Here is a 27,220-nt window from a genome sequence, read left to right on the forward strand (position 1 = left end):
CTTTAAAAAAGTGGAATATAAAATCTGCTTAGATGGGATTTTCATACCAGTACATTTATAAAACTAGGAGCTAAAGAAAAAAATAGGTAAAAATATCTGGGTATCTTGAAGTTCCTTGTTTGAAGAACCTGCTTTTGCAGGGGAAATAGCCCATATAATTTTTAAAAAATCTGAAATTGTTAGGTGTTATCTCAGAAGACAGTTACTTTATAATTGTGTTTATTACACTGTAGTATAGTTATTTTAAAATTTCTCTCTATCTCTATCTTATCCTTATCTCAAGGGTAAGGAATGTATCTTTGGCATTCTTTGCACTTTCCATTTTCCTTTTTTCACTTCCATATTATGTTATATAGCTCACATCAAATAATTATCTACTGATAAAGTAACTTAGTGAAGAAACCATAACTCTTATAGCTTTAATTCCAAGAGGAATTAAAAAGGGGAACTAACCCAGGCCTATGTCTGGTTATAAAATATTAGCACCTTGGGGGACCTGGCTGGCTCAGTTGGTGCATGCCCGAGCATGCAACACTTGATCTCAGGGTTGTGAGTTCAAGCCCCACACTGAGTGAGATCCCTTATAAAAATAAAATCTTAAAAAAAAAAAAAAAAATAGTAGTACCTGAATTACTTAAGCAGATTTTTCATTATGACTCCAGGTCCTGACTCACAAGATTAAGAAGCGTGGGTTAAAGATACAGAAGGCAAAGTTTAATGTGAGTGTGTTTGCACAGAAGCATACAGAAAATGTTTTTAAATGATTAATTTTTAATATATCCTCAGGCCCTCTAACAGAAGATAGGAGTAAGCTCTGGAAAGAGTGGAATGAGATGGCCACTATTAACAGAAAGATTTCTCAAATTCCCTCTGAAAAATAAAAACATAGAGAGCAAAGAGAGTTTAACCTACCTCTCTCTTTGCAAAGGACAAAAAGGAATTCAGCAGCAATTTGCTTGACTCCAAGGTCAACATGTGTCATGAGGCGCACCAGCTTATTTCTCACAGTTGAGCCAACTTCAGGTCGATTTGTCACATCCCTCAATGGTGGTAAAACCTAATGGCAGAAATGCAAAAACCATCATCAGTTGTGGGGTCCTAGAGTAAGTGAGGATGGTACCATGCAACTGGTCAGTCTTACAATGTCTATGAGCTCAGTTTTGTAAGAATGGAAAAAGCTTTTAAAAACTAAATAGGTTTGCTTCCAAATAAGACAAAACAAAAAAAACCCCTGAAGTGATTTCATGGTTTTAATGAAATTTCATTTGAAGAGAAACAACCCTTCACTGTACCACCATGAAATACTCTGATTCATTTGGAATTTTTAATCATCAAAGCATCTGGAATGCCTTTGCCTGCCTCTATCAAAATCCACTTTAAAGTCAGGGTCAAGTTTCTCCTTCTTCCACGGGGCCTTCCTTAAAACTTTGACTCCTATTGATTTTTCCCTTCTTGTAATTCCTGTAGCATTTTCAGTATTTACTAAAAAAAAAGTCTGTACTTAGGTTTTCTTATTTTATTTTATAATAAAAAATGGCTATTCATTATTGAATATTTTCTAGGTGCTAGTTGCTATAATAGAGGATATACATACATTCTGTATAATCAGTCTCCACAGTAACCTTGCAAAGGAGGTAGTAACATCATTATCCCTATTTTATCGATTTTGATCTGCAGAGGACTTAGGACACTTCTTGGTTTGTCTGTTTTTTTGCTCACTCGCTCACTCAATTCATCCACCCAGACCCCTCCCTCTTCAGGGTTTCCTCCTATCTCAACTGGTTGCTTCATCTCAGCCTCTTCTGCCAATTCTTTTACTCCTCTTGTTTTCTAAGTATTGGAATAGTCAAGGGTTGAGCTCTTAGGCAACGTTCTTCACTATTTTCACTGAATCTACTGGTGATCTCATCCAGCTTTATGGCATTAGATGGTCTCTATACACTGAGAACTCCCTAAGATATTTCTATCTTGATTTCTTTACTGACTTCCAGACTTTTATAGGCCTCTCAAATTTAGCATGTCCTAAACACAAATCTTCCATGCTCCCACCAAAGCTGTTCCTTCTTAGTTTTCCATCGCATTAAATGGTAAGTCTATTTTTCCAACTGTTTAGTACAAACACCTTGGAAATAGCCTTTTCTCTTTCACACCCCATATCCAATCCACCAGTAAATTATATTGTTTCTACCTCTGAAATATATCCATAATTCAGCCACTTCTCACTGCCTCCTCTAAAATTATCACACCCAAATTACTGATATGTCTCACCCAAACTGGTTACTACCACAGCCTCCCAGTGCTCTCTGCTTCCATCCCAGTTCGTGATTTATCCTCTACAAAGCAGCTAGGGAGCCTCTGAAAGTCACATCATATCATTTCTGTTCTCAAAGTCTTCTAGTTCCCAGTGCTTGTCATCTTACAGTGAAAAACAATGTCCTTACAACTCCCTTAGGTTTCACATAATCCAGCTTCCTGCTCTAACTGTATTTCTACAGTTCTGGCCGACACTGCTACAGCCACACAGACCTCCATGGAACTCCTTACGTACACCACCCACTTTCCTGTCTCATGGTCTTTGCATTTGCTGCTCCCTCTGCCCAGAAACTCTTTCTCTAGAAACTTGCATGGCTCATTCCCTTACTTCAGGTCTGTGTCCAAATGTTACTTATAGGATGACATTTCCTGACCACCCTATATGACTAACCGTGACCACCCTATATGACTTCTCTTTTTTGTATACCACCCCCTCTAAGCGCTTTCGTTAGCCTTCCTCACAGCACTCATCACCACCTGACACAGTATATATTGCTTTACCATTGGCCCTTCCTCTACAAGAGTCAGTGCCAAGGGGGCAGGGATGTCTTTGTTTTGTTTATTCTTCTCAGTTCATGGCATATTACAGGTGTTTAATAAATATTTGTTGACTGAAGGAGGAATGGATTCAGATATCTTTTTTTTTTTAAAAAAAAAAAGGTTTTATTTTAAGTAATCTCTACACCCAAAGTGGGGCTCGAATTTACAACCCTGAGATCAAGAGTCATACGCTCTACTGACTGAGAAAGCCAGGCACCCCTCGGAATCTTTAAAAGCGCCTTCTGTAAGCTGGGCGCCATGAGAGGAAATGGGGATTAAAAACCAAGTCAAATACTAATTTACCACGCCAGACCCTTCATGTTTATATCATTTTATTTAATCCACTCAACTGACTTCTTTCCTCTCTCCTTCTATATTGAGTGCCTACCATCTATCAGGAGGTACTGAAGGTGCTATGAACACAAATGGCAACTAACCCTCATAAAACTGAATAATCTACTCAAAGTGTTTATAGAAGCCATATTTCTAATAGTAGAGCATCATGATTTCTGTGCTCTGTAAGTACAAAGTCACTGCACAGTAAAGATTCAGCCAACCATACTGAGTTTTATACGGTCTCTATATGCTGAATATATTGAAGAATGAGATCTCGAACAAGGGATTTCATGTAGTATGTGCCTACTGTTCCAGAGTAAAGAATCTATTAACAAAGGTTATCACCCCAAAGTTTTGTTAGCTGTGTTTTGGGTTTCTTAGAAACAAGTTTTTTTTTTTTTTTAAATAGAAGTTTGTTGCTTTTATTCTTATATATCACTCCCAGACAATCTGCATTTGTATGGACTCATTCTACTTTCTCCCAAATATTACCCTCCAACAATTTTTTTCTTTTTTTGACAAATCTTGTCCATTTCCTCTTTCAAATCCACAAAATCTCGTCTCTTCTGTAAGTGCCTCTCCAGACTAACCCAACCTGGGTCAGTAATTTCTACCATGTTCTCTTTCCACCTGTCTAAATACTTAGGACCAATTTCCCCTGGGTATGCGTGAGTTGGACTTAATCAGGTATTAACTATAGGGCGTAATAATTAATTAGCTATTTATACTATTTGTTCTATTTATACTATTGCCAAAGTTAATCATCGGTTACTTTACATTCTGCCCTTCTTTCTTTGACACAGAGAGAGAGATCACAAGTAGGCAGAGAGGCAGGCAGAGAGAGAGGGGGAAGCAGGCTCCCTGCCGAGCAGAGAGCTCGATGCAGGGCTCCATCCCAGGACCCTGAGACCATGACCTGAGCCGAAGGCAGAGGCTTAACCCACTGAGCCACCCCGGCGCCACATATTCTGCCTTTCTTAGACTGCATCTTTCTCAGAAGGAAAGTTGATTTTGTTGTGTGTGTCTTATATCTTAGTCATCTTTACTTGTCATGTTTCATCTCTTTATACTGTAGTGCTTCTTTGAGGACAACAAGTGGGTCTTATAATTTTTGTGTCCATATAATATGTGGCCCAAGACCTTCATACAAAGTTGTTAAGAAACAGGTTTTTTTTTTGGACTACCTTGGTCAGAGACAGCAAAATCTAAACAGTTCAGTTGAACCTGCATCTCCTATGAAAAAAAGCTAAAATACAGAAAACTTAAATATTTTTCATTCATTATTCTTTACCAAGTATTCCTAGTCATGGTAGAATGTCTTAAAATAATCAAACTGGAAATTACCTTAATTCATTAACTATTTCATTAGATTTAAATGATTATTCATGTTTTCACGGCACTCCTCTCTTCTTCTAGTGAACTGTAAATTCCTCAAAGAAAGAGTCTCTACTTTCTAATCTCTCCTTAGCAGCAGTATCTACTAATGTGCCCCACATATAGTAAGAAGCTTACTAAATCTTGACCATAAACATTAAGGGGTGAAATAAAGCTGGTTCATTGAACAAGGGAAATTCTACAAGGCAGAAAAAGAGCAGTGGGGTGAATGATGGGACCATATACTGAGATGCGGAAGAAGGAAAGAGACAGGGTGAAGGGGTGGGAAATCAAGAGCTTAGTTTGGGATGTTAAAGACCTCTACTATACATCCAAGGGGAGGAGATGAGTAGGCAGCTTGTTACATTAGTCTGGAGCTGAAGGGACAGGTCAGGGCTGGAAATATAAATTTGGGAGTCATCAGCATATAGATGATTTTCAAAACCATGACTGCTGAATGAAATCACCAGGGGAGTGGGAGTGGAGACAAAGACAACATTGTCTTGGGGCACTCAGACATTGCAAAGAGGTTCCCCCATTGTGTCCTAGAAACCAAGTGAAGAAATTATTTCAAGAAGGACAGAATAGTCAGTTACATCAAAATGCACTGGGGGAATGCATTAAAAAAAATATTTGAGAGCTATCAGATTTGGCAATATTGGGTTGATGAATTTTGATGAGCACCTTTGCAGTAGGGTGGAAAGCATGAAAGCCTAATTTCGGTGGGTTCAGGAGAGAAAGACGAGTAAAAAGAATAGAGTATGGAAATCTCTTTTGAGGAACACTGCACTAAGAAGAGCAGAGTGATGGGGAGGCAACCTGAGAAGAGAAATTGAGGGAAGGTTTTTGTTTTGTTTTTAAGATGGAAGGTGTGTTTGAGTGAAGGCAGAAATGACCTAGCACATTTAAAAAAAAAAGATTAATTCAAAAAGAGAGGAAATAAACGCAGGAGAAAAGTTCCTGAGAAGATGAGAAGGAAAGGAATCCAGGACACAAGTGCAGAGGCTGGGCACAGAAGAAAGCAGGGAAAACTCACCCATGATGACAGAAGGGGAGACAAAGATAAATCCTAAGGGCAGATGGAAAGAATTCTTACCATGAACTCAACCATCCTACCGCAGGCCTTCACCATCAGCTCTCTTTTCCACTGGCCTCCTCTACTCCTCTACTCACGTCCTCCTAGTCTATCCTATATATAGCAGCCGGAGTCTTTTAAACTATAAATGGGATCCCCTTCATCTAATTCCCCTTCTCAGAATGGTTCAGTGCTTTCCCATCTCCCTTAGAAGGGCATCAGAAGTCCTCTACAACCTTAGGCATCTGGTTCTTACTTACCTTTTTTTTAACTTCATCTACCACTCTCCTTGCCAGTTTGGTCTAGCCTCCTTGCCCTTCCGCAAGCCCACCAAACCAGCCTCTCACCTCAGGGACTTTGCTTGTTCTCTTTACATTCCTCTTCCAGGTTTTCTCAGAGATCCTTTTCTTATCAAATTTTCTGCTCAAATTTTCTGCTCAAATGACTAGGCCCTCCCTAGTCCCCTAAGTCTCCCCTTCTCCTTCTTTTTTAAGAACACATCTCTACATGCCATTATATCATACATACATTCATTTCCTTTTTGTTCTGCCACTGTAAGGTAAACTCTACAAGGCAAAGACGTCATCTTTCAGTGCTTAGAAGACAGCACAAAGTAGATCTAAAATGTTTGTTGAATAAATGAATGAATGACTCAGAAAAATACAAAGGGTCACGTTTTTCTGGATTAGGAAGATTTCAAAGATTAAAACTAACTTTTCTGAGTTTCTGATTTTATGGAAGAAAACCATTATGAAAGAATGCAACTCATTAATTCTACTTTTAAAAGTCACGTATAAGAAGATTAACTATGAGGTGTAATTTGCATTAAGCAGTTACCTGATCTTTGAGAAATTTTCTGATGTTTCGATGGGCTCGGGAACATTCTGTTAATAAGCTGAGAACTGGAGTTAGACCTTCTCTATAGCTGCTTCCCTATAAAGAAAACCAGACATACTGTATTAGTTTCTAACAGTATTACTTTCCTCTGTATAACTGAGCATGTTAATATTCCTTTTTTGAGGGAGAGACATTTTATGTTATTAAAGCAACATAAGCTTCCATTCCATCACTTAATTTCACGTTTATTATTGTGGGGTTTTTTAAAGATTTTTTATTTATTTATTTGACAGACAGATCACAAGTAGGCAGAGAGGCAGGCAAAGATAAAGGAGGAAGCAGGCTCCCCGCTGAGCAGAGAGCCCGATGCAGGGCTGGATCCCAGGACCCTGGGATCATGACCTGAGCCAAAGGCAGAGGCTTTAACCCACTGAGCCACCCAGGTGCCCCTTAATGTCTGTTTTTATCCTCCCTGGATTTTCCTATATTGGGCTTAAAAGAATCAAAGGTTTTGATGACCCACCCACACTACCTTGCTACCTTTTAATATAATTAACCTGAAAAAGCAACTGAGAGATAAGAAAATAAGCAACGCACAACAAATGAAAAGTTGATGATTTTTAAAAAAGATAGCCTTTTGGTATTATGGAAAGAATTTATCATCAAGTTTTTTTGGGGGATAATTTTTACTTCTAGGTCTTACAAAATACCTACGTGGAAAAGTAATTAATTTTTCCTTCACTTTCAGGCACCAGTCATAGTTTTAGTCTTGGATCAACAAAATTTTTGGCTTTAAGCAAATAAATTTGTTTTTTATAATTAATCATATACTGTAATAAAATGATTTCCAGGATATAACTACGTAAAACATTAGCTACTTAAAAAAAGCTTATATTTAAAAATCATGTCCTTGTGATGTCTGCATATATGGCACATTTACATTCTTTAGAAACATCTTCCCAAGGCCTCCCATTTTATCAGTCTTACCTTGTCTATTCTCTTCTCCATAAAACTGAGTAAAACATGAATGGCTTCCATATTCATACCATTGTATACCATGGTATTCTTTTTCAAAACAGTTTCTTTCTCAGCCGTTTTATCACTGGGCAGTTCATCTAGTGTTGTTGCCTCTTGGGCTGTTTCTTCATGGGTTAATGGACAAATGAGAACATCCAAACAAGAGACCGGAACATTGCTTAAAAGGTTGACTGCATTGCTGAAAAGCAATTTAAAAATACAATATTTTAATTTCATTGAATAGTCTTTTAAAATGCAAACATAAGAAGAAGTTCAGAAATGACTTTTAGGAGTCAATTAAAATTTTTCTTTTTCAAAACAAGCCTTTAATATTACTTGGCATTTACTGACTAAGAGACAGAAAATAAAGAGAACTGTTTTAAATACACATACGACAAATTAGAAAGAACAGATGTTAAATGGACACACACAATCACATGATGTCATGTCACTTTCTGAAATGCTAAAATAGGAATTAGCTTTAACACCAGCTCTTTAATTTTACTATGACACAATGCTAGCTTTATATTTTTTCCTTGGGGTTTTAAATCCTTTTGTGGAGCCACTGGTGTTTTATTATTCCTTAGATTATAACATAAAGCATTTGAGAAGCTGTATATAAGCAGCTTATCACAGGCAACAACATTAAAAACCAAATATTATAGGATTAAGTTTTGTTCTTTCTGGACATAAAAAATACAATTTTAGATCATCCCATTTTTAAAAAGACATTAGCAGAAAATGGGTAATGGTGCTTTTTCTTCTTTTCTCATCACCAGGTCTCTTTAAAAGAGCCCAACATAGCCATTTCAAATCTTTATCCCCTAGGCCTTTCTGCTATGTTGTTAATGAACACAGGCACCTGGGATGCACACCAGTAGGGGGAACCCAAACCTTGTGTTTTTGGTATTCCTTAAAAATCTTGTTCAGTTGCTCAGTGTGTTAGAGATTAAAGTGACACTAATAATTTTAAAATTAGATATGTTCTCAATTAACAGATTTTCCTTCAGGCATTATTTCACATTCTTTCATCTAAAAGGAGGTGGTGTTCTCTGCTAACTGGATCTCCTAAGCCTGTGCCTCAGAACTTCCTGATAAACAACAATGGAAAGACAGGCATTACATTTCCTAGTGACAGAGAAGCAGATCTAAAAATAACCACATCCTGACTAAAAATAAACTCTTGCAAATGCAATGGAGAAGTCTAACCACTTGGAAACCAAACTCAGGGCTTAATCTATCTGATGCTGTCTTAATTTAGACCACAGTAGTTCTTTTTAATTTAGATTATAATGGAATCCTCAAAAATAAAACAAAGTAAGCAACAACAAAACAGAAATAATATATACATTTGCTTTCTTTCTTTCATTCAGAAGTGTAGCTCTCATTTCTCCAAGAATGAGTATATCCTTCCTCTCTTTTTATATTATGGAAAAAATACTCATAAGAAATCAAAGTTTAAAAATTAGACAGTACAGAACAATGACTAGTAATGTAAAAGGTATCAAAACAATCTGAGCCACAAACAAAAATAACAATCCTATGGATGAATGAGTCCTGGCAGAATACAAGTTATTTGGTGGTCCCCATGAAAAATCTGTTGCTGCTGCTGTGATTACTACCTGCTACTGTTAAACGATGACCCTAATTTTGGTTATTCGTAAAAAAAAAAAAAAAAAGAAAAAAAATCACAATTCGTTGAAACACAATGCTTTCCCCACAAACTTTCTTTTAAAAATTTTTGCAAACATCTGTAGTTCCTTATCTAGTCTTAAAAATGTTTCACTTCTGACTTAAGCATTTGGAAACTGTTATTAAATATCACAGATTCACTGGGGATGAAAACAAATAAAACAAAAGAACTCCACCATAGAATTACTTTCTACAACTGTATAAACCATTTTGAAATGTTAGGATTTTTTTTTCAACACATAAGGCAATAGGCAATGAAGTCCACTGATAGTATGATTCTCTAAGTCCACCATAGAGACCACACTGAAAAGTTTAAAACGATGCATTTCATTACAAAGGAATGTTTCCCTTTAAATTCATTTAAAATAAGCAGTTTCTAGGAATCTGGTAAATTTAAGAAACCAAATGTAGAGTTTGATTCAACAAATATTTGGAGGTTTTAGGCTTTTCAAGGAAAGTTCCCATTTTCACTTTTCTTCTTAAACAACTGGGTTTCCAAACAACTACAAAATTAATTTTCTGGCTCACTGTGTTTGAGCTATTCTTTTTAAGTAAGGAAGGCCCGCTTTTTGAGCTCTGTCACTTCTCTGACAGTTTTATTTGTGGTAGAAGAGTGTATGAAATTCTCCAGCTACCAGGAAGTCAGTGACTATGCACAGATCCGCACAATGGTGTTTGCATTCCTACTCCAGGGGGTAGAAATACTGTGTATATTACTCTCCCCTTTTCAGCTTCCTAGAGATCATTAATCACTGGGACATGACATCCTCCTACTCATGCTCCCAGCCCCCTCCTGATATGCAGATTCAAAAGCAATGCCTATTTAGAACTCCTTAATGCCCTGATTAAAGCCTTGTTAGTTGTGGGGGAGGGGAGGCAATCTAAAAATCAGTCCTGTATCAACCATTGGACTAAACATAATTTAATACCAAATGACAATGAGAGACATGATAATGGTACATGGAGACCTATAGCCATTAACAAATCTTCCTGGTTCAAATATAACTTCTTTATTTGGGGATCGCATATCTTTTCTTTATGGCTGAAAACTTACTTAAATGAACCTTCAGACCTCCAAAAGACTTCCTCCAAAAGATGTAAATTCCTAACTTTAGCTTGATTCAGTAATTATTTATTACTTGTGTCAGGCATTGTTTTATGAAGAAAAGAGACAAATCCCTGCCTTTGGGGAGCTTATTTTCCAGCATGGAGAGGACAGTCAATGAAAAGTAAACAAAAGAAATAAGATAACTAAATAGCATGATAGAAGGTGATAAGCGGCCTCGCGGAGAAACCCAGGACAGTAAGATAGAACAGGGGGGTTATAATTTTGAATAGAGTGATTAGGCTAGACCTCACTAAAATGGTGTCATTTAAGCAAAGAAATGAAGTGAGGTAGGGAGCCATGTCACAATGTGGGGAAAGAACATTTCAGAAAGAAAAGCAAGAGCAAAGGCTCCAAGGTAGAAGCAGTGGCATAAATGAAGAACTGTGAAGTTGGTGTTGCCAAACCACTATATATATAGGAAAAGGAGTAGGATAGGAGATCAGGTATGGTCAGATTGGTCTTGCAGGCACTTAAAATTTAATTTTATGCTCAGTGAAGTGGGAGCTCCTGTAGGGTCTTTCATGGTGATATACTCTGATTTACCTAAAAAGGGTCATTCTGACTACTGCATTGAGAAAAGAATGGCAGGACATCAAAGGTGAGAAGAATCAGGGTATCACTATAAAATTCAGGTGACTGAATATGATGATAATAGTGAAGCGGTTATATCTGGATCCATTTTGAAAGACATTGACAGGCCAGTTGTGAAGTGTGAGAATCCAAGTTCAAGCCTTAGCAAGTGGAAAGCTGGAGTTGCCATAAACTGAAACGGAAAACACTGCAGGAGAAGCAGCTTTTCAGGGGAAGACTAAGAATTTAATTTTGGATATGTTAAATTTGGGATATCTATTAGACTTCCAAGGGGAGATGTTAATAGGAAATTAGTGGCAAGAGTCAAGTTTGGAGAGGGAGATCTGGATTAGAGATAGAAGCTGAGGGACCATTAGCAGATACATCTATCTGAATTTATCTGTATTTGTCTGAAGACAAAAGGTTGATTAAATTAGGGAGGGAATGCATGTGAACTAAAAAACTGTGAAGGTTGAACCTGGGGCACTCTATTGCCTAGAAGCTGAGGAACTGAGGAAAAAATTACAACTAGTGAGGTAGGAGGAAAACCAGGATAGTATGGTATCCTGGAAGAAAGTACATACGCAAAAGTGGGCTGTCAAATGATGTGGGACAGATCAAGTAAGATGACAGGAAGTGTCCACTGGGTTTTGCAAAATGGAAGTCACTAGTGTCCTTAGTAATAGGCATTCTGGTGGAGCCATGGCTCTAAAGCCCAAGTAGATAAAATTCAAGAACAGTAGAAGAACCAGATAGTTAAGAGAAGACTGGGGCCACTGCAGGTGAGAAGTGTCCAGAAAACTTTGGATAAGATATGATGTAAAGACTCCTGAATGCTGCTCTCAGCAAAGCATAGCTTTTTAACCCATAGTGACCTGGTCATTGTTCTCTACATACGCCATAGACACAAACTCTTTTCTGTGTTTGGCCCTGGGTTCTCCTGCCTAGAAGAATAGTCTCATTCTTTAAGACTAGCTTAAACCTCACTTCATTCTCAACAAATACTTAATATGCCTTGTGCTAGGCCCTAAGTATACAGTGTAAAGCAAAGGATAAGGCAGGGAGCGGCCTTGGTAGACAATGAGACCAGAAAAGTACATGTATGTCTGTGGGGAGTGGTGTAGGAGTATCATAAAGGGGGCTGCCATGATAAGATGTAGGTTATAGCCAGATGGGTTACTGATGACCTTAAACCAGAGTTATTCTGGCAAAGAAAAAGGTACAGAAGCCAGGGAAACATAGACTTCCCTGATAAGGAGGCAGATTATTAATAAAAGCAAAATGACAATACAAGTTTGCTCTTGAACATAAAGAGATGGGGGAGCCAACGAATATTCTAAGCAGAGATCTTCTTTTTTGAGAAACAACTCTAAATGCAGTGGAGAGGATGGATCAAACTGTTGGGTTAGGTAAAACTGTCCCACAGATCAGAGCAGCCTGAGTTTAGAAGTAGAAAAAGAAGGTGGTCTGACAGATCTGGGGTTGGGTGCTTCAAGACTAGCAAGACATGACAATGAAGGCATACAGATAGGTTGGACATTGGGGAGGGTATGTGCTTTGGTGAGTGCTGATTCACAGACCTGTACCCCTGGGGATAAAAATACATGTTTATAAAAAATTAAAAATTTAAAAAAAAATGTAATGTTGGACGGGTCATAAATTTTAGTTCAAGTAAATTAATTATGTCATTCTGTATCTGATTACTGTTTTTTTTCCTGCTGCCTCAGTGATATAACATTTATAGAATCAGTAAACGTTGATGAAAAATTTTGAAAAAAAAAAAAAAAGTTGGTCATGTGTAAGACATATGCCTAGCTAATGCTGTGGTGGTAATCATTTCACAATATGTAAATCTATCAAATCAACAACATTGTATACCTTAAACTGAAACAATGTGACATGTCCACTGAATCTCAATAAAGCTGGAAAAAAGACATTGCTTAGGATTGTAATGAGGTATCATTAGGTACTAAATTGTCCCCAGTATATGAGATAAATTAGTCTAAGCAAAGAAACAACAAAAAAGGCAGGGAGGTAAGTACTTTTTAAAGACACACAGGTTCTTTGAGTGTGGGGGAAAAAAAAGAGAGAAAGCATTTTGTAGATGCCAGTGTGCTAAGTGAAAGAAATGAGTTGAGAGGCTAAAATAAATTAATCAGATCTGGTCCTCCACTCTTCTCACCTCTCTAGCATTTAGGCCATTCCCATTTCCCCCTTCTCTCTAAAATAAAACAAAACCACAACCACATCCACATGCAACTGTTTTTGGCAGTTTATACATAAGTTTACTGATTATGGACAAGAAGGTTGAAAATACTTTCAGGAAGATAACAGAGATGAACCGAATTAGGATGTCCTTTAATGTATCAAAAAAGATGACTCAAACCAACAATTTACTTGTTACTTTAAGTATAGACAAAAGGAAATGAAATAAGTAGATTTTAAAAACTATCTAAGATGCTGATTAGTGGAAATAAAGGTGAAGGTCAACTTCTATGTGAGCTAACTCATTTTATCTCTTATGTCCCTGTCCTGTTGATTGCTCTGGGGGTGGGGGAAAAAAGGAGACCGCGCATCAGAAAAAGCTGTTGCCTAGCCATGTTTCTACTCACTTGTCTCCTGGAGGAGCCTAGTAGACTCCTGGCATGCACGTATCCTAGAACATCCCTGGCTTGAGAAAAACAGATGAATGGAAAATAGATTTCTCTACATGATCATAGGATATACATAAAAATCCTAACAAAATATCAAAATCAAAAACAACTTTTAAAAATATATCTGGAATTAAGTATTGGACCTAAAAGCCAGTGTGCTTATTGTAATAATAGTAAAAGAAGTGGCGGTGGTAGCAGTGGTGACAGCAGAGGTGACAGCAGTTCGCACACTTGCTGAGTGCTTCCTCAGTGCAGGGACAGATTGCTTTATTAATTTCTCATTTAATTGTTACCACAACTCTTTGAGTTTTAATGCATAATCATACACTATCCAGGTTTACCTATTTTGTTACATTTTTCCTTAATGTGTCAAAAAGAAAAAATAAACTTATAAAATAACTAAAAAAAAATGGAACAAATTGTTACTTTGAAAAACATTCTGATTTTTTTTTGTTTTAACTTTGCCTTAAACACACACATGATTTTCTGTAGAAATACTGAAGTATAAATATGCAGAATTTAGTGGGTATTACACTATAAATAAATACGTAGAATTTAGTGGGTATTAAAATCCTAGTAAGTTTCCTAATATAGCCCTTTGAGGTTAATGCAGTTTTCTCTGTATTTAAATGGCTTAGCCTAGAGTCACTACTCTCAAATGATACTAATCACTTTAATTCCGATTAAAGGGACATGCAGGGCCGTTCCAGATAAACTGTCAAGTCAGCAGCAACTTTGATCTCCTAGGAAAGGCTTTGAGCTATACTCCTATATCCTGTTTGTGGCTCTAGGGAAATCTTATTTACAGTGTAGCTAATAGATATTTTATCAGAACAAGTTTTAAGATAAAAGTAAATTTAAAGTAAAATGTCTTTAAAAAGAATATTTAAAGTAAATATTATCAGAAAGAAAATAAAGAAATCTGATTACTTTTTAAAAAATCTGGTTCTTAAAACCTCTCCTCTTGCTCTTTTTTTTATAAATACTGGGTGCTGTCTTACAATATTAAATTTATCAGAGAAATCCTTAGCAATGTTTTTTTGTAACCAGTGTAACAACTCCCCAAACACTTTCTCCTTATTCTTTTTTTTTCTTTTATTATGAAGACTTTATTTTTTATTTTTTAAAGATTTTATTTATTTATTTGACAGAGACACAGCGAGAGAGAGGGAACAGAAGCAGGGGGAGTGGGAGAGGGAGATGCAGGCTCATGACCTGAACCGATGCTTAACGACTGAGCCACCCAGGTGTCCCTCTCCTTATATTCTTGTATGAATGCCATTTAACTTACAATAACTGATTTCCAAAAGGAAAAGCCATCAATTTACTCCTGTTCTTATTGTAAATCCATTTTTTAAAAGTTTCAGCATCTGTATTTCTAGTGTCTCGATTATGAAAAAATTATGAGTCAGAGTGTTTAAATTGTTTTAGAGACCATGATTTATTGCACTTAACCTGATTATTTTTAAAGGCACAGTCTCAAGAAAATTAAAGGAACTTTTGATCTGTACCCGAAGGAAAAGAAATCACACTTTTTAATTGTGAATAAAATAATCTTTTGAATGTTTGCAGGGCAGAGTACATAAAGTAACCTAACTCTGTAAAATATCAAATAATAAATTGCTGATCATAACTAAAATAATAAGGATTTGATTGAAAAATAGTAAGGTTATGCTCCATTTTTACACTCTGTTGTGTTTCTATGAAGTTTTATTTAAGCCATATTTAAAAAAATAGAATATTGTAAATGTAGGTGCTTTCTACTATTAAGAGGAGTCCAAATTTATTTGTAAAGCAGAGTTAATGCCAAAGGTAATTGCAGATTTGAATTTATTTGAGTTGTTTAAAATACCATTTGTATTTGGGGTACCTGGGTGGCTCACTTGGTTAAGCATCTCCTTTCGGCTCAGGTCAGGATCCTGGAACCCTGGGATTGAGACCAGTGTGTCAGGCACCCTGCTCAGTGGGGAGTCTGCTTCTCCCTCTCCCTCTGCTTCTCCCTCTCCCACTGCCTCTCCCCTGCTCATGCTCTCTCTCTCTCCAATAAGTAAATAAAATCTTAAAAAAAATACCACTTGTATTTTTAAAGAGTAAAACACCATAAGCAGTCTTCTGTTAAAATCAGAAGTGTTGTTATTGCAAGTCTGATCTAGAATAGAAAGAGGACTAGAAAAATGCATGAACTCAATTCTTACAGAATGACACATTTTAGCAGTAGTCCACCAAGAGCTCCAACAAGCAAGTCACAACACTTGAACTATTTTTTAAATATTAATACTTGAGACTGTGACCCAATTTTTATAATAAGTTTTAAAAATTTAATTAATACATATTGCTTATGATATACTTTTTGGTAACTACTCTTACAGTGAAATCAGTGAGATTATTGAGTGCAGTAATGAAAAGCAGGGTTCAAATCCAAGTCCTGTCACTTACTAGGGCTGTGTAATCTCAAAGAAATTGCTACATTTTCTCTATGCCCAATTTCATGGCCTATCGAAAGGGAAGAATAGCAGTAACCTCATAAGATGAGTATGCTGATTAAAGTAAGTTAATCTTTATAAAGCACTTAGCATCGTGTCACACTTAGTACTCAGTAACTACTGAATTGTGCTATAATTACTGTTACTCTGGGTTTTATTGTTGAATGCAACAAATGCCAAATTCTCTTTTGTTGGACTCAATTTAATAAAATCAAAGGGAATAGAATGAAAATTTCTCATCAGGGCACAGTAATGATTTCTCAACAGTTATCAGACTTACTGTAATATTTTTACTTTCTTGTGCTTTTAACAATAAAAATTGGATGCATAAAAACAAGAATTGATGATATTTTTCATTGAGATATCAACACAGAGGTTACCCACCTGTGCAGCTCTTCTGTTTTGTCTTCGGTTGGACCTACGATTAGTAAACAATGGCGAAGGACAGCTGCCATGACACGGAACTGATGAGAATCACTCTACAGCAAATAAAAAAGACAAGAGGAAAAATTTGGGATTGAATGCCTTAACGAAGGAGCTTGGTGTATTACTACGTTCCTCGGAGTTATCTTCTGGCCAACCTGCCTCCCCCCCCACAACAGTCAGTCATTCTTATACCATACATAATAGAAGTCAGGTTACTGTAGAAAAAGTTCTCAGTACTAAGTGAATAGTTACTGTCTCATATGAAGAGCTACAACCACCTCCAGAAATGGCTGAAAGCAGACGGTACTGGTCTAGCTGCTCCCTTAGGGCATGCTGGGCACAGAGATGCATGATCAACATCCATGCATGTCCCACTCTGTTTTACAGTAAGATTCAATTCACCTAATGATCTTTGCCATTTCCAGAAAGCCTAGATTCTTTTGATAGTATACTGTTCCAGTCTGCTAATTGTTAGAAAAGTTTAAATAGATATACTGCTATCAGATATTTTAAGAGTGGGTTATATATCCTTAATGCCTCATTTCTTGATGTTCAAAAGCAATTAAGTTAAAATCTATAATTTATCAACTTTATTTTAATGAGTCTTCTTAATCTCCTAGCTTCCCCAAATCTTGCTAATTCCTCCCAAATTACTGGCAAGTGATGAAAAACAAGTGATCTGAGTTTAATCTCCTATTTTCCCAATGTTTACTCACCCATTGGTATTAAAGACACATAGAGTCAGAGAGAAAAAGACCAGCAGTAGGAAATAAGCTAAGTTATGAGTAATCACTTAGTTTACCTCCTCTTTTTTAGTGAGCTCTTGGGCCACTACAATTTCTTTAGTCACCTGTATCAAAGTCATCTCTCTCTTTGTCCAGATTTTTAATAATTAGAAGACAGGGGCTCCCTGGGTGGCTCAGTGGGCTGGGCCTCTGCCTTCAGTTCAGGTCATGATCTCAGGGTCCTAGGATCGAGTCCCGCATCGGGCTCTCTGCTAGGCAGGGAGCCTGCTTCCTCCTCCCTCTCTCTCTCTGCTTGACTGTCTGCCTACTTGTGATCTCTCTCTGTCAAATAAATAAAATCTTTAAAAAAAAATAGTAATTAGAAGACAGATAAAATGAGTGATAATTATAAGAGATCCTGTGTATGCTATATACTTCAGGAAGTAACCAATTACTTCAAAAACTATTTAAAAATTCAAAAAAATTTATAAAAAATTTTAAAACTTTAGTATATATTGATCTCACGTCTGTGTAAAGTGAAATATACTCACATATTATACACATATTCATATATGTTCTTATATTCACATATAGGTGAGAAGATGTGTCTTAAAAAATGTAACAAACAATAGAGCACAATTTCATTACTCATAATGCAGAGGACAGAATTTTAAGCATAAAATTATTATATGTTTATTTGAAGAGAGGAAGGCCTCAGTGGCACAACGGAAAAAGCACTGCATTTGGGAGTCTAGTGGCTAAATTGTGACCTTAAACAAGTCATATAGCTTCTCTGAGCCAAAGTTTCCCCACAGGCATCTCCACACGTATGTGCCTGGTAGGGTCATAAAAGAATTAAAGAGGATGATACACAAGGAAGTGCTTAGCACTTGCAATGGAACATTTGAAGATGAGGGGAATAATGAGGGAGAAAGGAAACAGAAGATAGAGCTGAAATGAGTGATAATGAAATAATCGTGTGCTGGGGAAGGAAGAAAGAAAAGGGGAGGAGGAATCCGTGGAATGTCAGAGACCTGAAGACTGGCAGGGTTGACCCAGAGACTGTCCCATTCGCCATCCATTTTCAAATGCCTGAAACAAAATTCTCTAATATGTAAATACACATTTACTTACCCCAAATTACATGAAGCACATTGAAACACATGTGAAATTCTTCCAGATAACTTGTTTTTGTTTTTTTTTTTTTTACGATTTATCCGTTTATTTTAGAAAGACAGAGAGCAAGTGTGAGCAGTGAGCAGGGACAGAGGGAGAGAAAAACTCTGACTCCACACCTAGCCAGAACCCCACATAGGGCCCGTGACCCTGAGATCATAACCCTAGTCAAAACCAAGGGTCTGATGCCCAACTGTCTGTGCCACCCAGGTACTCCTTCCATTTCCTAACTCTTAATAAGATGTTTTCCTTGGTTTTGAAAATTAAGTGGGAATGCACTTCCTTTAAAAAGAGTTTTAAGATTTTCCTTAGGCACGTGAGTTAGGCAGTCAGTTAAGTGTATGACTCTGGATTTCAGCTCAGGTTATGATCTCAGGGTTAGGAGACTGAGACCTGCGTCGGGTTCCATGCTGAACGAGGAGTTGGCGTGGGATTCTCTCTCTCTCCCCATTCCCACCCCCACACACTTGCTCATGCATGCTGTCTCTCAAAACAAAAACCAACACTAGATTTTCCTTTATTCTAGGTATCACAGTTGCTCTCTTCTCACACTGATGTTGATAAGCTTCTTGCAAAACTATCCACTTTGATCTTTTTACTTGCAACTGTAAACCAAAATCCTACTTCTTTCCATCCCATTTCCTTGTGTCCCAACTTGTATAACACCAATTCCCAAGTTGTACCTATGTCTGCAATGCCCTTTTACCATAAATCCACTAAATTCTCTCTATTTCTGTACCCAAAGCAACTGGTGAAATCCATGGATTGTTTCCCCCACTCCTGGCATCACCAATTCCTTTTCATCTCCTAGGTCTCAGCTAAAACATTTTATCAGAGAAGCCTCTTCCTTGTCCACTTCATCTAAGTAGGCTTCTTCCTTCATTATTTTCTATCACTATCTTATTATGATTCCTTTCATAAAATCATAATTTGTAATGCCACACTTGCATTTCCATTGCTTTCTCCACTAATCTGGTAACTTTAGAAGTTTAGAGTACATATGTTAAATAGGTGTTCAATATTTATTTATTTAGACAGGGAGAGAGAGAGGAAAGAGAGAGAGGCAGAGGGAGAGGAAGAAAAAGAATCCCAAGTAGGTTCCACACCCAGTGTGAAGCCCATGTAGGGCTCAATCCTACTGTTCCGAGACCATGATCAGACCGAAACCAAGATTTCGATGCTCAACTGACTGAGCCACCCAGGTGCCCCAATATTCAATAATTTTTAATGTAAATTATAAGTAAAACAAAAAAGAGATGCAGTCATCAGTGGGCAGCTAGATAAATTTTCACAAAATGAGCACATCCATATAACCAACACAAAAATGATCCAATGTCAAGATCAAGAACTGCAGAATTCCCCTCATGGCCTCTTCAGATGACAGTCACCTGTTCTTCAAGGGTAATTCTAGTTTCTAACATTATAGATGATTTTTTGTTGTCACTCAAGTTTGCTTGAATGGAATCATAAAACTTAGGCCCTTTTGTGTCTGGTTGTGAGATTCGTCCAGGTTGGTATGTGTAGCTAGTCTACGCATTTTCATCATTTGTGTTCATTTTCATCACTTGAGAGTAGTGCTATTTGAGGTGCAGTCTGTGGACCAGTGTCGATCCACACCCTGTTTGCCACTGACCTGCAGTGCCCCCTGTGCAAAAAGTATGCATGAACATTTAGAGACTTTTCCAGTTTGACAATACATGTAATATTGTGTTATATAAGAGTTTTATTCTGATAGCTAGGGCAAAAAAGAATCTGGTCCTTCACCACAGTTAGTTTAAGAAAGCACTGCTGAATGCAGTGGATATGTTACACTTTACTTACCTATCCTACTCTGGATGGACACTTGGGATTGTTTCCAGTTTGGGGCTATATTGACGGGTACTTCTGTGAATATAATTTCTTACGCCTCATATGCTGTGTCAAGCTTTAGAGTATACTGCCAAATAGTGTTTCAAAGTGTTTATACCATTTTACACTCCTAATAGTTACTCTACAGTTGTGGCAACACTTGGTATTGTCAGAGTTATAAAATTTAGTCATTCTTTTGGGTGTGCAGTGGTCTCTTATTATGCATTTTCCTGATGACTAATGAAGTTTCATATGACTACTGGTCATTTGGATACCTCTTTTGTCAAGTGCCTGTTCAAGGCTTTTTGCTGATTTTTTTATTGGGTTGACTCTTTATGGATTTGTAAGGCTTTTTAATGTATTCTGTATAGAGTTCTTTATAGATGTGTTGCAAATAACTCCTCTGCTTTGGTGGCCTGCTTTTTTACTTTCTTCTCTTGATGAGCTCATTTTAATGAAGATCAATTTGTCTTTTCCTTTAAAATTTGATTTTTATTTTGTCAGTTTTAGAAATCTTTGCCTACTTAAGAAATGTTTGATAGATAAAGTCATGAAGATAATCTGTTTCCTTCTTAAAGCTTTATTATTTTAACTTTCATATTTAGGTCCGTATCTATCTCAAATTAATTTTTGTGTATGGCATAAGGTAAGGATTCAAATTAGTTTTTCTTCCATAAAGACATACAATTGATCCAGTACAACTTATTAAAAAGTCTACTCTTTCCCCACTGCACTTCAACATTACCTGTATCATAAATGAGTTGACTATGTATGTGTAGGTTTATTTCTAGACTCTATTCCATTAGTCTGTCTCAGTCAAAGTTTGCTGAATGAATGCTACCATTTAAGAAGTATTATTTAACAAAGGTTAGAGTAGATACTATTTTCTAGTATTGGCTATTCTGCTGTATGACTTTCCATAAGTAATTTAAACTCTGAACTTTCATGTCCTTTTTTTATCAAATGGGGTTAATGCTCTTTTGTCACAAAGATTCTGGATAGATTAAATATAACTATTCTTTATAAAATATTACACAAATACAGTTTATATAACTATAATTTACTTGCTTCATCTTAGTTTTGATATCTTTAAGATATCTATATTCTCTCCTCTGAAATCACATCTTTCAGATATCAATATTCTGTCTTCTGAAATCTTTCTCTCCAAAGATTGAGAAGAAAAAAAGCCACCAGCGATGAAGGGAGGAGGAAGAGACAGAAAGCAAACAGGCTTGATAGTGATAGTAGAAATCAAAATAAAGTAACACTCAATTAAAAGGGAGATAAAAACTCAGGAAAGTCTTTGGGATCTCTTTATATAGTCCTTACTTCTTAATTACAAATTCTATTACTGTCCTGCTGCCTTTTTTCTCCTGTGCAAACTGTGGAAGATTTCACTTTTGTTTGGTAAAGGTATGGATTTCCTCATATCTTTCCATTCAAAGTGTCAAGTGATCTAATCAATGCCTGTGAAAGTCTGAAGGGAGAAAACTGCACACCAAGTCCTAACATTGTATTGTTATCCCAGGACAGTTCTAGTTTCTTCAAGAAGGTTTAGGAATGTGTGAAAATTTGATTTCAATTCCATAAAAAGTGAAAGACTTCAGACACAGACATACATACACACAGAAGTATACACAAATTTACCTAGAAATAAAGCTATATCTCAGGTAACATTTGACGCTGTTTTACCCTAGCCCTTCTGCTTTACCTTTACTAAGGTTATCTTTCCTGCCAAATTGTATATAATCAAAATCTCAGTCTCCTCACAGGCAAAGATAATGTATTTTACCTCTGCATCTTTTTCATTGAACGTGGTGCTGGGCACAGAGTAATAATATGATGCTTTTTTGAATTAATTTATGAGGGAAGATATAAATGTTATAAAGTAGAATGCCGTAACTCTAAAAAGGCTAGAAATCTGCTGCTCTAAACAATGTTCTTAAATCTTTTAGGCTTCTAGTTAATTTTGTAATAGCTTCGACTCTTTTTTAAAAATATTTTATTTATTTATTTGACAGAGATCACAAGTAGGCAGAGAGGCAAGCAGAGAGAGAGAGGGAAGCAGAGCAGAGAGCCCGCTGAGCAGAGAGCCTGATGTGGGGCTCGATCCCGGGACCCGGGATCATGACCTGAACCGAAGACAGAGGCTTTAACCCATTGAGCCACCCAGGTGCCCCAGCTTTGACTTTTTAAAAAAGATTTTATTTATTTGAGAAAGAGAGAATATGAGCAGGGGTAGGGGCAGAGGAAGAAGGGGAAGCAGACTATGCAGAGTGGGGGGCCAGACATAGCGCTTGATCCCAGGATCCTGATATCATGACCTAAGCCTAAGGCAGATACTTAACCAACTTAGTTACCCGGATGCCCCAACAGCTTTGACATTTTAAAAGGTATCATAAACTTTTCCTTCTTCCCTGCTTACTTTGGATTTTTTCTCCTATATATTTCTCTATATCACACTTAATTTTTCATTAAACAAATATTTATTGAATGTGTACTCTGTCCTGGGTTATGTTGCTTGGCAGAAAGACTATGCCAGTGAGGTCAGATAAACCCTCAAAGATCTAGAACATATGGTATTTGAAGCATCTGTGCATTACGGAGGTGAATCTTTCTTATTTTTAAACATACAGAAAATATAGAGAAGAAAAGTAAGTAATGTAACAAACAGTTGTATATCCATCTCTGTTCATATGTCTGATTTTCCTCTTAGACTGTTAGTTCTTTGAGGGCAATGATACTTTCTTCATCTCGTATCTTGTATGACTAATGTAGAACTCAGCATATATTGGGCACTCAATATTTACTGAAAAGATGATTCAGCAAAAAAAAAAAAAAAATGGCACAGCTTGAAGCTTTATTTTTATTTAATTAATATCGTGTCCTTTTCCCACATTCCCTTTCAAGTCTCTAAAATAATCATGGCACTAACCTCTTCTGTTATAATGTGACATTCCCAAATAACTCCTATGGACAGTCACTGTTTTATCTGACTTAAATGCATCTTTTGACTACTCAGATACTTATATTACTTCTCTCTTTGCTCTTGGTTGTCTGGCTCTACCATGTCTGTTGGTCCTTGTGTCTTCTCGTCACAATGTACTGATAACCTGGAAAGCACTGCAGAAGGGAGTGTTTGCTAAGTGACGGATCTCTACAGTAACATGCTTAACTCCATCAACAAAGAGATTTAGCAAAGTGTTAAAGGAGGAGGAAGACAAGACCATTTCAGTTAATGGAAAGGAATCTCCAAATTAATCTGCTGATGGTATCAGCAGACAGGCAGGAATTTAACACTGAGGCATGAACCTAAAATGGACAAACGGCACTAATCTGGTAAGCCTCAAGAAAAACCCAGTCATTAATTTTCTGGTTTTGATGAACTGGAAGTGAACAGTGATTAAAAATACCTATAAAACATTTAAAACTCAAACCAAACATCTATATTTTCTGTAACAGTTGAGCTGTCTAATAGATAAAGATCTTTAAAGGTGAAAGCCCAGGGTCTGGAAAGTTAGCATAAACTAGCACTCTTCTGAAGGGCAGCTTGTCAATACATATCAAAAACCCTTAGAGTTTTAAAAAATCTTTTGGCACAATAATTTCAGGAATTTATCTACAAAATTTTCTAATAAGAAAATTCACTGCATTACCATATAAAACAGCAAACAAATGCAAACAATCTAAATGCCTACACATAAGGAATTTGTTAAAGGTTGAGAGATCTTTATGAAGGAATATTCACGTATAAAATTACATATTAAGTATAAAATGACTTATGAAGATTAGTTCTTCACAAGGATTTGCCAACCTTTGACAGAAAGAATAAATTGGCAGTTAAATTATTTTTTTGGGTGGCACCTGGGTGGCTCAGTGGGTTAAAGCCTCTGCCTTTGACTTGGGTCATGATCCCAGAGTCCTGGGATCGAGTCCCGCATAGGGCTCTCTCTCAGCAGGGAGCCTGCCTCCTCCTCTCTCTCTGCCTGCCTCTCTGCCTACTTGTGATCTTTGTCAAATAGATAAAATAAAATCTTAAAAAAAAATTTATATTTTGGTTGCAGAACTCTTTTTATCCCCACTTGAAATCTAGTTACAACCTACTATAAAGAGAAAAAACAATAGCAACTGTAACAATCAAAGATGCTCTTTTGAAAGTGAGGGTGGAGAACCTGGAACTCATCTTATTCCTAGGAACTTTATGGCTCCAAGGAACATTTTGAAAACCACCACTCTTCAAGAACATTTACTGTGGAAAAAAAGATCAAGACTACAAAATGACTGCGTTTTTATAAAAACAAATTACACATATGTTTATATTTACATACTATACAATGAAGAATGGTTAGAAAGGTATATATCATATGCAAACAGTGATTATCTTCGAGTGGTAGTTTTATAGGTGATTTGCAGTTTTTTATTGCCTCTATACTCTTCCCCTTAGATCTATGATAAGCATGTATTTTCATTATAAGGAAAATAATATTAGTTATTTTTAAAGTTAAGTTTTAAAGTTGGATTCTTCTGTATAATGAGTTTTCAATGTCCTTTTATTTCCATAGCTATCTTCAAGCATGAACAAATCTTCAGGTGCTTGTTTCATTGGAGAAAGATGCCATTTGCTGACAATCAAGGTGTTATTAAAGTCCAAGTAAATGGGCTCTTACTGGCAAGTTTCTCTGCACCCTTTTTACAGATTTTCCTTATGTTAAGTTCTGAGTCCCTCCCTATGCTCTGATTTCTGGGTCTTTCCACATGCTGTTCAATTTCTGTGAAACGTTCACCTCCCCAGTTGTCAAACAGTTTCATCGTTTTGTCATCCTATCTCAGGAGACACCTTCACAGCTCTTCCCTGACTATGCTAACTATTCGCAGTCATTGCACTTTTCTCTCCTAGCACTTAACACAATTTGAATTATAGATTTGTTTACTTATTTATTACCTGTCCTACCAATAAAACTGAAGGCAGAGACTATGCCTATAATTTGCCAAGATATTACACAATGCTGGTATAATATTTAGTAAATGGACATAAATATTTATTGACGGACTGACTGACTAAATGTTTGCTAAAATTTGAATCTGGAGACTCAAGGAAACTGAATTGGTTAAAACAACAACAACAACAAACCTTTCCCACACTCTTGCCTAAATGAGTTGGCAAGTTCCTGGTTTCAATACTGTTCATATTTCTGATAACTTCAGTAATAACCCGAGTCACAATAACTGGGCACATTTTTATAATGGCTTTATCTACTGATCCACAACTCACAAGAAGCCCTAGGTCTGCACAGATGCCTGCTTCAGGTCCTTTCTCACGTATCTTTTGGAGAATAAACCTTCTATTACCCAGAATGAATAATTGCTGCTTCAACATCTTCAAGGCTTCTTCCAGACCCACTATTTAACTGATGAAGGCTAATCTCAATTTACTGATATATATTACATGTCATTCCATACTTATACTGATGTGCGGCCATTGAATTATAATAAACCCTTTTAGTCCGGAATTGGAACAGTGTGAGCTACTATTTTGGGCACAATTTAAATAACAGGGGCTCCAACAATGGCAAACCAACAGTCTCAGAAGAGCTCTTGCAACTAAATGGAGAACTTAAAAACACCAAAACAAACAGTGTAAGAAAAATAACCATAGAAGGTACCAAATAAGCACAGAGACATAATATTTTAAATACTTCCAAATATTTGGTTTCAAAGCATAAATGGAGCATGTGGGCTTTCCACATCTTTTCCTGCCAAGTCTCAGGAAAAACTGACCATACTACAGTCATCTAAAACAGCTGTTAGGACTGATCTTCAAATATTTGGTTTCAAAATATAGACCTATTTGCACTTTAAAACTCAGATGCCTGCATATTCCCACTATAGCACTGTACAGAGATAATCCTCTCAAAGTAGGCTGCTGGCAAAAACAGATCTGTATTCATGGTGAGCACTGCTTCAAATGGACACAGCAAGATCCTAGCCTAAGTCCTCAAGTCAGCTGTCATAAAAGATAATTTACTCCGGCACCAAAATACTCCATTTGTTTCTTTCCTTCTTCTTCTTCTTCTTCTTCTTTTTTTTTTTTAAAGCATTTATTTATTTATTTGAGAGAGAGAGAGCACAAGTAGGTAGAGCGGCAGGCAGAGGGAGAGGGAGAAGCAGGCTCTGCTGAGCAGGGAGCCTGATATGGGACTCGATCCCAGAACCCTGGGATCATGACCCGAGCCGAAGGCAGAGGCTTTAACCCACTGAGCCACCCAGGTGCCCTCTTTCCTTATTCTTTTCTTTTTTGCTTTCTTTCTTTTCTTTTCTTCTTTTTTTTTTTAAGGCAGGGGCTCAATTTCACTCATCATTTAAGGTTAAAGAAAGGATGTAAATGTGAAATGTTAAGATTCTAGAAACAAGGAGGGACGCCTGGGTGGCTCAGTTGGTTAAGCAGCTGCCTTCAGCTCAGGTCATGATCCCAGGGTCCTGGGATCGAGTCCCACATTGGGCTCCTTGCTTGGCAGGGAGCCTGCTTCTCCCTCTGTCTCTTCCTGCCACTCTGTCTGCCTGTGCTCGCTCTCTCTCCCTCTCTCTCTCTGACAAATAAATAAAATCTTAAAAAAAAAAAAAAGATTCTAGAAACAAGGAAAAAAGTTTATGTCCATTTTGCTTACAATTGTTGCCTTCCTTAAACTAAGTTTCTTGTTTAGCATATCGTTCTTGTGGGTACTTAGATATAAACTATCAACTCTGCCTTTGGCTGCTGTAAGGTCTAAGCCACAGAAAAGGATCTTAGTCCAGAAAAAACCTTTCCCACACTGTGGTGTAACTGTATTTTCTAGAACTGTGTAAAAGTATGGATATCTAGTTGTAGTCCTATATTTCTGATAGTTATCTCATACTGTAACACTCTAGGGATGATAGGGGATACCCAAAAGATCTTTTGCTCTTCTGAACAGACATGAATTCTGATTCAACAATTTTATCTGGCCTAATTTAGCTTATCTTTTCTTTGAGAAGGCAATCATTGTAAATGCCTATAACTTTATGAATCA

The 27,220-nt window shown here is 36.9% G+C and overlaps 1 protein-coding gene across 8 annotated transcripts in view; it reads right to left on the reverse strand.

The window, feature by feature from the left end:
* RIC8B (RIC8 guanine nucleotide exchange factor B) overlaps positions 1-27,220 on the reverse strand; it is a 96,762-nt gene that overhangs the window by 32,211 nt on the left and 37,331 nt on the right. For all 8 annotated transcript variants that reach the window (XR_006607833.1, XR_006607832.1, XR_006607831.1 and 5 more), the window contains 4 exons: positions 16,384-16,478; positions 7,463-7,691; positions 6,476-6,571; positions 913-1,057 (listed from right to left, as the gene is read on the reverse strand). Coding sequence is in view for 3 of the 8 variants with exons in the window: in XM_004743074.3 (XP_004743131.2) it covers positions 913-1,057; positions 6,476-6,571; positions 7,463-7,691; positions 16,384-16,478 (565 nt within the window). In the remaining 5 variants the exon portion in view is untranslated. The remainder of the gene's footprint in view (positions 1-912; positions 1,058-6,475; positions 6,572-7,462; positions 7,692-16,383; positions 16,479-27,220) is intronic.

Source organism: Mustela putorius, unplaced genomic scaffold (genome assembly GCF_011764305.1).
Source record: "Mustela putorius furo isolate JIRA1106 unplaced genomic scaffold, ASM1176430v1.1 tig00000738_pilon_pilon_pilon, whole genome shotgun sequence".
NCBI lineage: Eukaryota > Metazoa > Chordata > Mammalia > Carnivora > Mustelidae > Mustela > Mustela putorius.